Source organism: Apteryx mantelli, chromosome 5 (assembly GCF_036417845.1).
Source record: "Apteryx mantelli isolate bAptMan1 chromosome 5, bAptMan1.hap1, whole genome shotgun sequence".
Taxonomy (NCBI): domain Eukaryota; kingdom Metazoa; phylum Chordata; class Aves; order Apterygiformes; family Apterygidae; genus Apteryx; species Apteryx mantelli.
The window spans coordinates 85,667,114-85,680,594 of record NC_089982.1 but is presented as its reverse complement, the minus strand read 5'-3'; the positions used below and the strand labels follow the sequence as shown (position 1 = coordinate 85,680,594).

At 39.1% G+C, this 13,481-nt stretch overlaps 1 protein-coding gene across 1 annotated transcript in view; it reads left to right on the top strand.

Annotated features, from left to right (window-relative positions):
• Positions 1 to 431: 431 nt before the first annotated feature.
• Positions 432 to 13,481, top strand: part of ALMS1 (ALMS1 centrosome and basal body associated protein) — a 31,707-nt gene continuing 18,657 nt past the window's right edge. The window contains exons 1-4 of the mRNA XM_013958813.2: positions 432 to 1,611; positions 2,544 to 2,674; positions 10,274 to 12,023; positions 13,133 to 13,258. Of these exons, the coding sequence (XP_013814267.2) occupies positions 432 to 1,611; positions 2,544 to 2,674; positions 10,274 to 12,023; positions 13,133 to 13,258 (3,187 nt within the window). The remainder of the gene's footprint in view (positions 1,612 to 2,543; positions 2,675 to 10,273; positions 12,024 to 13,132; positions 13,259 to 13,481) is intronic.

Sequence of the window (13,481 nt, the reverse complement as noted above, 5' to 3'; positions counted from 1 at the left end):
TTTCTTGCAGGGATACTTTTATAATCGACGTGTTCATTTGGACATATAGGGACCAATATGTCATATATTTAAGAACTTTTGTTTAAAATTTATTTTAAGCATTTATTTAAAAGCAAGTTATTTAAAAGCAAAATTCTGTAATTTCTTTAATATTTTTCCAAAACAGTCTAGGGGATTTCTTTCAGTATATAATTCCCCTGGAGATTTTAGCTCAAAGTCCCATTCTAAAAACAGTTTCCTAAATGCTTTCTAATATTTGAATTTTTTTCCCTCCTTTACAAGCTCTGTAGTACAAGAAAAGTAGTCTTTATTGAGGCAGATATTTTTCAGAGCCCCAAACTTAATGAATCTTCTGTTTCTTTGTAGATGAATTGCTGGCTGCAGTTGACGCTACACAAACAAGTTTTAACTCTGGCGCTTCCGCTCTCAGTATGTCTATCCCAGTGGGTTCGGAAGTTGGCTCTGATATTCTGTTACCCAGTGAGCTCTCTCCTTGCTTCTCAAGATCTTCTGGAGACAGACCAGTGAGTCAGTGCAGTATTTCATGCCACCAACAGAAGCTAACTGCTTCCCATTATGGTGAAAGCAGAGCAGAGTATTTAGCTGTCTCCAGACTAGCTGAACCAAATCAGCAGCTGCAGACGGTCTCACCTGACCGCTGTTCTGATGGAGAAAGTCCCATGCTTGCTGCAAAAGATGTTCAAGATCTGGTAGCTAAAAATGAGTCGAAAGATGCGAATAGCAGCCTGCAGAGATGGCCTGCAGGTTCTTTGGCTGGAGTTAAAAAAGAAATGGAAGTTGAGATAGGATCACAACCTTCAAGCGTAGGTACTTCTGGTAATGAGAGGAATAAGGATCAAGAAAGTGGTTCCTTGATTGGATCTGATGCATTGAAAGAAATACGTAAGCTTTTAGCAGAGGCAGAGGATATAGCTGGCAGCTGGTGTGACCCTGTCGCTTCCACTGCCTCTTCTAGAGAAACTGTTGACTCTTCTCCAGTGCTAATTAAAAAAGAGAGTGGCCCCAAAGATTCCAGGGTAGTGAAAGACAACGTCCCTGAGTTTCGGAGGATATTGTCATGGGATGAAGCTATGACCCGAAGAAGTATGCAGGAAGAGGGGTCAGTAATAAAGTCCTTGAATTCTTATCAAGGCAGTATGAGATGGGGAAGTTCTCTTGGTGTCAATTTACATAGCACTGAGGAGATGATGAAAGAGATGACCAAAGAGGTTAGGGCAGGAAAATCTGTAGGAAGGTCTGAGCCAGAAGGGTGCAGTAGTGCAACTACAGACAGAAATGCCCCTGCTTTTGTGGCTGTTGCACAAAGTAGTGCAAGTAGTGAACTGAGCAGTGAGAAGACTTCAGAGCTCGTGAATCCTTCTCCATCAGAGCCTCTAGGCTGTATCAGTGAGGCCCTGGGAAGCTTCCAGAGCACCTTGGCTAAAGCTAGTGTAGCTGGCAGCAAGGAGGGAGGAATTCAAGAGAATGATAACAGTAGCAGTGGAGATTCACTAGCTGCCCATGTCAAAAACCTTCTCAGAAATGGATCGCCTGTGACACATGCAAAACAAATTTTAAGAAGTGCAGAGGAAGAGGAGAGGAAAGCACGAGGTAATCCAATGTTTCAGTTGTGTTTTACAAAGTGTTACATCAAAATGCTAAATCTTGATTTGCATATACATTTTAGAGATTGCTTTAAGTGAACGAGTATGGGTGTAGAAGGACATCTCAGGTCATTTGAGTCTGTTCCCCTGATTTTAAAGGTATTTGTATCATAATGTTGTTGATGATAAGCTTTAATGGAGCTCAGTAAAAATAACTGGCTCTCTTCCCCTCCCCCTCCAGTCTTCTTAGGGGAGGCCATTCCAGACCCTTGATGCTTAGAAACCACTTCTAGTTTTCACTCTCAACAGAGTGAGTTTGTACCTATTTGTCCCTTTGTTAACGTTGTTCTTTGGGTAATATCTCTTGTCATCTTTGTGTTACTCCTCTGCCACCCTCCTCACTACTCATATCTTTGAAAAGAACAGTTGTATCTCTTAGTCTTCATTTTGCAAGGCATAAATGATCAATGTCTTTCAGTTGTCTTAGGTAGCATATTAGAGTGAAATATAACTGTTGTACTTTTCCAGTGTGAGTACCTTTTTTGCCTAATGTTGATAACAAATGTTGATATGAAAAAAACGGTGTTTTGTGCAAAATATTATTTGTCCACATAGTTGTTAAAAATGTGCTAGGTTAAGAAATTGGGGAGGGGATTGCGTGAAAGAGTATTGACCTGAATCAGAGACTGTAAAGATGACTATCAGAACCAGGCAATGGGTTCTGGATCCATCTTTCCAAAGAAATGTTCAAAAGACCAATTTTAAATCATATTCTTGGTCACCCAGTTCTGGTATTTGACAGTGGTCTTTATTTCCTCAGTCATGGTAGTTGGAAATGCATTGCATAATTTTGGTTTTAAGTTATAAAACTGTTATCATACATGATGTGAGAAAATGAAAGGAGAACTGCTTTCTGTTTTGTTTTCTCTTTCTGTGTAGCCTGGGTGAAGCTAAAACTGGCCAGCCGATCTCAGGAATCCGTGTCAGACCTGAGTGAAGAGGACCGACGAAGAATAGAGGAGATCAAGGCAGAGCTGCTTCTGAGTGCCAAGAAATTTGGAGCAGCCAAGGTACAGAAGGCACAAAGCAGCCCGTTTGGGGAAAAATATTTTAAATGGTGGCTAAATGCTACCATCTTGCTTGTTGTCCTAAAGAAATGAGGCTTCCGTGATAGTCCTGTCAGTCCTTTTCCACAGTGTTTGAACCTGTTGCAATTTCAGGGCACCAGAAGTTTCCAAGAATTATATTCCTACAATATTTTTAAAGACTGGTAGCTAGTTAGGGGAGAAAGATGCAAGTTAACCTGAGCTCTATTTAGTGCATACCCTTATTTTGTGTTTGGGCCTGGTATAGTAAGTTCCTATGTGTGTCTTTGGACCTGCTGTGACACATGCTGTGTTTTTTTTTTTTCCCAGACAGCAGTTGGAGTTAGTAGAAGGGAGGGAGATGATGGGAGAGGGAGAACTGAAGATGTTCTGAAGGAATGAGGGAGAGAGATGTGGTCAGTGATGATGTGATGGGAGAGTTAGTGTTATCATGGCAAGAAGGTGCACACGGGTCACAGTTCCAGTAGGCTTAATTAGTTCTGCTTTGCACAACACATTTGTGCATGTGGTAACTGTCTTGTAAACTCCTCATCCTGTGAAGGAGGATACTGTACAAGGTAATACAGTCGTCCAAGTGATAGCAGTATTTGTTGTATTACTTCCCTTGTGTTCTGAAATGTTTAAGAAATGATGTGATGTTTGTATGGAAAAGGATGCTTCTGGGAAGAAGGCAGTAGATTGTTCCTCCTTTGTGTTGATGGTGTTAAAAGTAATGGGCTTAAAGGGCAAAAAAGAATGTTGCTATTGGAAAAGAAATGCGTCAACAATTAGGATGATGAGAGCAGACTGCTTAGGAAGATTATGGTGTGTTAATCATACTACGTTTTTAAGAACAGGTAAGGCGAGTATCTGTAAAGAATAATGTAAGCATAGTTAATGGTGAGTTGGGGCAGGGATATAGGCTAGATGAGCTTTGTCTCTTACAACCCTATTTTTTTATGAAAACTTGGCATTGAACTGTTGTCATGTTTTGTGAATGTTACTTGGAACACTTCTAGTTCATATATTAATTTGTCCTGATTGGAATTTGTGTAAGCTGGAATATATTACTTGACTTTACCCATTTTCTGCATTTGTCTGAGGTCCAGGCTTCTCATGTCATGCTTTTTAGTGGCTGTCCATGTGTCCCAGGATAGAGCACTCTTCATAGAGAATATTTTGAACAAAAGGCACAGACTGGAAGAAATGTGGAGATATTTATATGAGAAGATGAGAAACAGATGGGTGATGAATTCATGCTGTGCAGGGCAGAGGACCATGAGGTGGTAGAAGAGAGACTTGATAATTAAGCAGACATTAAGGTAGGGGCAGTTTCTGAGGAGAGTATGGAAAATTTGTGTTTGAAAATGTAGTCATAATCTGTCCTTAGTCTGGTGTTTCAGACAAATGACCTTAGCATTAACAGTATCTTCTGCTTTTTCTGTAGATTGGCTGCCTCTTGGCAAAAACAGTAGGAAAAAAAGTCTTGCATTAGCTAGGAAAAAAGAAAAAGTTGTCTTAGAAGTACTCCCATTTGTGTTTACAATTCGTTAGGCACTAGTTCAGACATCAGTTCTGGAAAAATATCAGACCAGACTTCTGAGTTATTTAGGTATTAATGTAATCTTCTATTTGGGGAGCCTAAAAAAAATAAATTTAACAATGTTATTTATTTTGGGAAATTTAGACAAAGGATTCCTCTCACTTAAAAAAAAATACACAAATACATCTTTGCTTCAATCTGCTAATCAAATTAGAGGCCCTGAAGCTTTCTTTTTTTTTAATTTAGATTTTGTTAGACTACAGCTTTGTCCCTAACACTGATTTGTTATAGACTAGGACCAAACAGTTTTACAATACATTGATTAAAAAAACAAAAAAACCCACCCAAAACAGAACAAAGATTAGAAGGAAAGTAGTTTTTTTTTTTATAAGCTTTAAAAACTGACAAAGGCAAACTGTTCTTAGTGTTCATGCAAACAATTCTTTCGTCAGAACATCATCTTTATTTACTGCTTCTGATGCAGTCTTACTATGAATGTCCTTTTTAGAAAGTTTAGGCTTTGCCTTTCATTTTTACAGGTGAAAACTCAAGAACCACCATGACATTTTACTTTTTTCAGCAGGAAACATGTGAGGCTTTTCTATAAAACAGAAAATGCAGTGAAGGAGCAGGACAGCTTGGGAGAATTCTTCTCAGGGATCTGACTTTTACTTCTGAACATTGCTCCATCTCACTTTTGGGATAGTAGAGTGTTGTTTGGTATCTGTTAGTCAGCTGTGACGTGTTAAGTAACAGTTATTCTATTAAAAAAAAAAAAAAAGCATTATAACGATTTCTCAAGCTCAAACTGATCAGAGTGCTGAAGAATGTGATTGGGACATATGTACGTCATCACGCTCCAAGCATTTACTGAAGTGCTCGGCTGAACTGTGGCCCCAAAAAAGTAACTTTCAGTATGAAATTGGCATCTCATTTTGAAGACGTGCCCCTAATAGCAAGTAATGCTTATGACTATAACTCAAAATCAGGATTTTATTTTCTTTGTTTTCTGTTCTGTAAAACTGGCAAACAGTTTGCACAGTGAATCTGTTTTCTATACATTTAATTTGTGGGGTTCCTCTGATTTTCTACCTTTTCCATTACACAAGATGAGAAATACTCTATGAAGGCACAACTGTTTAAGTAATAAACACTAAAACTTGGCAGGGATGCTTAGGAATAGATAGCAAATATGGAACTTTGGACCTTTTTCTTTTAAATTGCCTCCATTTCATATTGACCCTTCCTAAAGATCTTGCCTGGCTGTTCATGGAAAGGGAAGGTGCAGGGCTTCTTGAGGAGTATTGCCCAGTAGTATTCTTTTTTGCCTCTCTTGGTAGATAGGCCTTTGGCAAATGGTATCATTTTGGTCTCGGCAAAAATAAATTAGACTAAACTAATAGCAACTCAGATTCCCAGGAAGCAAGGAGGACAGACTGCATTCTTTCTGAATAGGGCTGAATTCTTTAATGCACATACACTGCCATCATATGTAGCCAGTGCTTATAGAACTGAGTTATATTTCAAAGGAACAGGAGTCAAAGAGTATGGATTTATTAACTTTGCAAATGTTATGTCAAGTGGCCTAAGAAATGTTACATTACAGATTGTCCAGAGACAAGTCTCGTGAAATTTAGGATTAGCTGATGGCACTCTTCTATAAACTTGCTGTTAGAATATTGTTTGTGGTAAAGGGGAGGCAGGCGGTTGTCAAGACATGCCTGTAAATATGTTGCTTTTTTGATGGATAATATTCAGCATCTGTGGCTGTAGAGGTCTGGTTTTAACCTAAGCAGGTAAGTTGGCAATACTTATTCTTTCGATGGGCTTGAGAAGTTTAACGCTAGGATGGGTGATGCTCTTCAGTCACAAAGAGCAATAGAACATCAGGAAGTTCATTGGGATTTTTAAGAAAAGCATATCAAGCATTAGTCTTGGTCTTCAGAAGTCAGCCTGGTTACTCTTCTTCTGCCTAAACTGTTAGGGTCTTTCCAGATAAAAGAATTTCCAGAATAAGAAACTGGGAGAAGCCAAGAGATGCTTAGACAACATTCTGTTCCAGGAGTGCTGTCTTTCAAAATTAGCCTTCTTCCCGTGCTGTTTGGGTACGTGTGTTTATTTTGGTCCCCCAGTTAAGACTGAAGGTTTTCTAGTTGCTATTGAACATAAGTGAAATTTCAACACATTTCTCAAACGCATCAGTTTTCCATCTAAACTGGAGACCTTATTGTGCTATGGCATCATTTAGCGACTGGGAATCCGTAAGAACGCAGGCAGGGTATCTTTACACTTGCCAAGGAGCGTTCCCCCTTTGTATACAGAGCGCTGTGTTCTTCCACTCCTCATGCTTGGTAATTTTTTCAGGAAGTTCACCAAGTTGTAGCTGTAAAGTTACACTGCCATCTCTTGTGGATCATATGCTATAAAGGACTTTTTTTGGAAAGGCGACGCATAATGAGCACAATAAAACGTGTGAAAGGCTTGGGAAGATGAGCTTCTGTGCTTGCTATCTGTTGTAGAAGTCGCTGTCTAATTTTATTGGGCAATGGAACAGGTACCTGGTTTGGGGAAGGGATCCTCTCAGGAGCTCACCTACTCTGGTACGGGACTGCCACATCTCCTTGCACACTTCCACAGCCCCTTATTATTTACCTTAGCTGTAGGAAATACAGGAACCCAAGTAACTTCCTTAAAATAGATAAAGCCACAGAAGAGTTCTCTTTTGGAAGAAAAATCTAAGCCTTGCTGAAATGGTTTACTGCTAATGACATGTTGGATGCAGAAGGGATGGAAAAAACTTTTGCAGCATATTTATTTTTAATCTATGAAGTGTTTATTTTTAATTTGCAGAATATTTGTTTTTATTATGTGGTTTACACCAAAAACACTGCATAGTTTTTTTTTTTTTTTTTTTTTTTAATTACAATAAGTTCATCTGGACCCTTTTCATGGCAGTGCATTTATTTCAGATGTTCTCTGCACATCAAAGAAAATGTGATTTTTAATGATGCTAAATTAAAGTAAGGAAGTGCAGATACTGATAAACTAATAGAATGATATCCATGCTTGTGAAATTCTCTCCGAAGAAGCCTAGTGGCCTATAATTTCACATACATTAGCATGAACTCTGATTTTGGATGCTGATGAAACTATTTGTCTTTGTCTTGTCTGTTCCAGCGTTTGCTAGCAATGATACTACCTCTGGCCCTCACCCGACCAGTCTAAAAGAGATGGGGTGAAACGATGTAAGAAAGAGCTGCTATCTAGCATGTTGTGTGAAATGTGATTTGATATTTTGTGTCAGCAGTGGAGCTAAGTATGATATCTGTTTTAGTTAGTGCATATCTACTTAAGTGAGGGGGATCTCAGCGTGGATAAATGTTCACTTAGAATTGCTTCAGCTGCTTTCAGCAGTTGGAGTCTCAGTCGTTTTGTTACTGCCTCTCATCTTGAGGGCGTTGCCATCCACAGATGAGCGGTGTTAGCAGATCAGGTAAGTAGTTGCCCTAATTTGCTTCAGGGCAAAGTCTGTCGCATTTTTTTGATCAATGCTGATGGTGACAAATTACTGGGGATGGTAACTTAAGCTTTTCTAGTCGTACTTGCAAGGCTTTATCTCTTTGCTCTTAGACTAATAGGTTTTCTGCATGCTTCTGGGAGCGTGATGTTTTGTTCAGTTGTTTGCAGTGTGATCTTTAGTCTAGAGGCACTTTGCACTTCTTTCCTTCAAGGCTGTCTTCTCTTACACCAGTCAGGTAAGATGCTGCAAAGAATAACTCTGTGTTTGGAGCTTCTGCTGTAATGAGGAAGATCTTGGAAACAAAGGTCGCAGCCCACCCCTTGACCCCCCCACGTGCACAGGCGAGCACAGAAAGTAGGGGAAAAGGGGGGTGAGCCGGTCACAGAGGATCAAGTTTTGGTTGTCTTTCTTGTCGATCTCAGTAAATCTCTGCACTCATTCACCCCCAATCCATAATGAATGTTTCTTGTTAGTCTTTGCTGTTTGTAATGAGAAAGGAAAGGAGGATATGGAATATTAAAGCTTTCCTGATGTATTTAGACATGTGTTTATTTCTACTTTGTTTTGGCAAGCAGCTAGAGCTGTTTGCTGAACCCTTCAAACCTTTTAACTCCGTATAGATTATCTAGTGCTTTGTCTGTAAAAGGTGCATGGAGAAATCAGATTTCATTCTGAGACCACAGAAGAAGGTGCAGGTTCCTTTAGAGCTGGGACTGGAACTGAGGAGCATATCCTAGAGGGAATTTTGCCATTAACTTCAGTGTCAGTAGTCTGCCTCATTAATAGGCAGCTGAAAGGCAACACCATCCGATGAGAAGTGTCTGCTCAGGGAGTAGGGTGGTTTTTTCCTTCCGATTCTGCTGAGGGACTGTAACACATGTTGCTTTGATTTTGTTTACCTACTAAGACAAGTTTTTGTTGATTGCTGCTGTTGGGATTTTTTTGATGGTGATGATGGGGCTTGAGGTAAGGAGAGAAGATGAAGCAATGAAGACTGGAAAGTATGCTGAGAACAGCGACAGTCAGTAAAATCAAGCAAAGACACAAGGGCAGAAGTTAGTGCTAAAGTAAATTGTTAGTTTCGCATAGACAAGTAATTTAGGACTCAACATGTTATGCAATTGTGCAACTGTAAAATATGTGCCGGAGATGCTTAAATACTGGTAGTCAAATAATAGATTGCTAAATATAGTTGCTCCTAAATATAGCTGGTATTGAGGTGTGATATAATTATGGGACAATTTTCATGGTCAGATGAAGGTGTAAATATAACTTAGCCCAAGATTTTGTGAACAAAGACAATCGGCAGTGTATTTATGGACTTCTTTTGTTTGGATTAGTCTCATCTGTTTCTAGTAATTCAGTCTGTCTTTTCCTTACCCAGCAGTTTCAGCAGCCTTCCAAAACAAAAAAATATTTCTGTGGGAAAAAATGTATCTCTCTTGTTAAGAGAATGAAAATAAACTGCACATGAAAATTGGAAATGTTTTCAAGTTATTGTTTGCCTTAAAGAGTAAATCAAAGCTTTGATTATTTTCACTCATATTTTAATTATTGTCAGCAGTGGGCAGTGGCCATAAGAAGACTTGTTGCAGCTCATGCCTGAGGGACATTGGTATACTTGTTTTAGTGAAAAAAGAAATATTAATTATGGAGAATTAAAGCTTTTCTAGTTAAATGTTTTCTCATTGCTTTTTAAAGAACAGCTTTCTTGCTTTTCTTCTTAAACATGTTTTTCTTTTTTGCGTAGAACTACGAAAGGATGCCTTTCACCGGTAATTTAAGGATCATAAGCATTATTTAAGTTGTATATAATATCTCTGTCCTTGGAGATATTTGAAACTTGATGAGGCAAGGACTCTCCTGAGCAACCTGTTCTAATGTTGAAGTTAGCCCCGCTCTGAGCAGGAAGTTGGACTAGAGACCTCCAGAAGTCTCTTCCAACCTAAATGTTTCTGTGATTGTATGTGGCTAATTGGCTGTTTGATTTAAAAAATTATCTTTGAAGCTACAAAGCTGTGGGGGGTGTCTGAATCACTTTGAACTTAGGTAGTGGACATATGTGCATTCGAAAGGTAGGCATTATTCCTAGTACATCATGAACGAGGTTTATGACAAGGTCCAGCTGTGTATGAAGCAAACTGAGGGAAAGGTAGAAAGTTCTGTGCTTGTTTTCCTGTGAGTGGAGTAATGTTTTGAAGTATTTACATCTTAATCAGCCTACCTGATGGAGAATTATTCACTTTATAGCTCACAAAACATAACCAAAAGATTCTATTATAAATGTCACTGCTGCTGTTTGTTATAGCATCGGAACCATATTAGCTAATTTGCTGGCACTTACGACGATAAGTTTTTAATTAGTTGCATTAACAGATGAGTTCCAGAGAAAGTGTGTTCTCATTCGTAATGGCAGACTCCTGATTATTAACAGTGTTAGTCTCTGAATTCTTAAAATCTGATTTTGATGGAGGTAGAAAACTGTCTGCATAACCTATGAGAATTCTTCTGTGTTTTTTAGAATCCAAGGGGATGTGCCTTGGAAGCTGCTTCCGAGTATAGCCATAATCGGGAACAGGACATAGAGCGCTCCAGAGCTTCAAGCAACAATTCTTTTCATGTTGACAGCCGTGCACAAGTCTTCAGGACGAAGGAGCTTTTAGAGTCAAGCTTACAACAAGTCACGCCAATTTATAGGGCTGATCCTTCTGATTACTGCCTGCTGAAGAATACGCAGTTTAAACCTTTGAATACTGTTCGAACACCTGTCTGCAGCCAGTATCAGACAGTTGCAGCTAGTCATTCCGATGCCAGCATTGAACTTCATACACCATTGCAGAAAGAATGGGACACGCATGAAATGAGATTTCCAGCTGCTTCTGATATACAGATGGAGGAAATGGATTTTCCAGCTCAGAAGAAGCTGTCTGTGGAAAAGTCTTCTGAAGAAATGACTAAGCAAATTACTTCTATCACCTTTTCATCCCGAAAACGTTCTCAATCACTGTTGAATTCCATGGTACTTAGCAGGAGCCTTACTGGAGATGATCTTGATAGGATAATGCCTTTGGAGATTGGCTCTGCTAGTACTGAGGAGCAAGGCCATAGTAAAAAACATTGGGAAAGGTCTAAGATCTGTCCTCCTTCAAATCCAGTGCTTGCTGGTTCACTGTCTAATGAGATTACATTTACTGCTGACAAAGACAGGTTTCATCATGTTTCTGCTGACAGTAGCAGAACTGGAGCTTATCAAGACGATTTTCTGTCAGATCGGGGCTCTGTAAGCATCCACGGTGATGAAGAACAGACCTGTACTGCAAAAAAATTTGAGGAGGTTCTGCCTCAAGATGCAACAGAATCAGGCAGACATAGTGCCAGACTCCTGAGCATAGACTGTGATGTAAGATTTAGTCAAGATATGAATAGACTTCATGAACCCCATTCTGCAAGCTCTTACTATCAGGGAAAGAGCAGCTCACCCAGACGCATACAATTTTATGAGAATTTAGAAGGACCGAGTCCCTCTGTAGAAACTGATTTGCTGAAGGACCATGTTAATTTGTTAGAAAAAGAGAAAAAAAGTCCTTCTGATAAAGTCTCTCTCATTCAGAAAGAGGTTGCTAGAGAGCAAATCAGTGTGTCTTGCCATTCATCTCCAAATCAGGTTTTATCCTCTACGTCTGTATATCCTTCATCACCAACTAAGAAAGTACTGTCTTGTGTCCATATAACTCTTTCCCCAAAGTGTAATAGCTCAGAGCTGTGCATTGACTTGAATACTGAAAATGAGAAGAGATTGGGGAATAAGCTTGAAGTTAATACTCAACCCGTGTCTTCAAAAACTCCAGAAATTTTATTAGCTGCTTCTAAATTATCAACTACTGGCCCTATTCCAGCAGATCAAGGATCTTCCTCAGCAGATTCCTGCCTTGTGCTTTCCTCTGTTCCAAGCACAGCAGGGCAAGAGCTAAAACCTCTGCCTCAGCACAGCTGCGAGGGACCACAGGCCACCGTTGTGGATTCAGGGGGATGTCGTCTGAAGCATAACTTCAACTCTGTAGTTTCTGAAAAAAACGGGAAAACGACGTCTGATGCTACCACTCAGATAACGACAGAAAGTCCTGAAAAAACAACATTTTCAGCAGAAATTTATGTTAATTCACAAGACAGTGAAAATACTATCCAGCAATCGTCTCTCCAGAAAGCACATGAAGTCTCCAGTTGTACAACTTCATCCCTTAACAGGATTTCTTCTCTTCCAAGGCAGGGTGGTGAGCAAATTAAAACATCTTCTATGTATATTTAGTCTTTCATCTATTTCATTCTGAGATATTTATGGGGGGGGAGAAGGGTTTTTGTTTGTTTGTCTTCTTTAGTTTTTTTGCAAAAGTAACATTCTTGATATAATTTTCCTATTGATACTTAAGGTTGCTCATAGGAAAAAAGCCTTGGGCTTTACTGTCTTGTGGGTAGAGAGCTGTACCAAAAGGTTGTGGTTCAATTCAGGTTCATATGGGACTGAATTTGTTGTGTACAGGTCTGGTTCAAAAAAATTTTCTGACCTAATTTCTAGATAATTTGATTTGGTTAATTGCTTATGGGCTACCAAGAGACTTATCTGATTATTCATTTGCTCTGTAGTGAAGGTAATTTGTTTGCTCAAGTATTAAGAGCGAATATGCACATCAGTATTATCATTAGAATAAAATTAAAAATACAGGACTCTTTAATTCTGTTGGTCGGAGGAATGCACGTGTTGCACAGTTGTGTCCCATGCTGATGTTTTATAGAGGTGTTTAAAATAGCATGAATTGAGAGAACAGATTCTTTCGTTGTATTGGAGTGTGAAAATATTTCATCTACCTGATGACCTGTTGTCTTCGCTATTAGAAGCCAGCTAACGTTCTGGTCCTTTTCTCCTTTGGAAACAGAAACATTCACTGGCGTTCTGTCATAACAGCATGCTGTATTTATTGACTTGAGAGACAGATGTTCATGATAATTTAAAATGATTTCATTAAACACGGATCAACTGTGTAGCTATGTAGGCATGTGAGCTAAATTTAAGTCAGTGTATGTCACCCTAGTTACAAATCTAATATTGATCTTTGAAAATTATAGGTGAGTTAGGCTATGTTATCTAGCTGATTGGTGGTCAACCTTCTAATGTTCATTAATATTAATAATATTAATATTAATGTTCATTAAATAATTATTAATTAGCATATTCTGTAGGAAAATTAAATTGTATTTCTCTAGGTTTACCCCAGAGAACATCATCTGCAGCCTCTTTGGGTCCTGATCTGTTACCTTTATCTTCTGTTGCATTAAAGGATTAAAGCCTTATTTCTGGTAATTGCTTTGCCTTCCATTCCTGCAGGTCAACCATTATTGCTGCCGTATAAACCTTCTGGAAGTACGGAGATGTATTATGTTCCTTATCCAAAGGCAGGATCCAAAACGTCTCCGGTTGCATCAGAAATGACTGTTGAGAGCTCTCACTCAGGTACTTAGATATCTTCGCTCTTTGAATGCAGAATGATGTCTAAATACACGCATTTCATATCCAGAATTGTCTCAGCTGAGCTCAGAGCTGTTCTGTCCTACCAGTTTAGATTAAGTGCACTGATGTTCACACCACTCTATAACGTGAAGATCTAAGAATCTTTCTTTGATGAAGGTGAGTTTAGTACCTCATTTTGTTGGCAGTGGGGAAAAAAGCAAGGCTC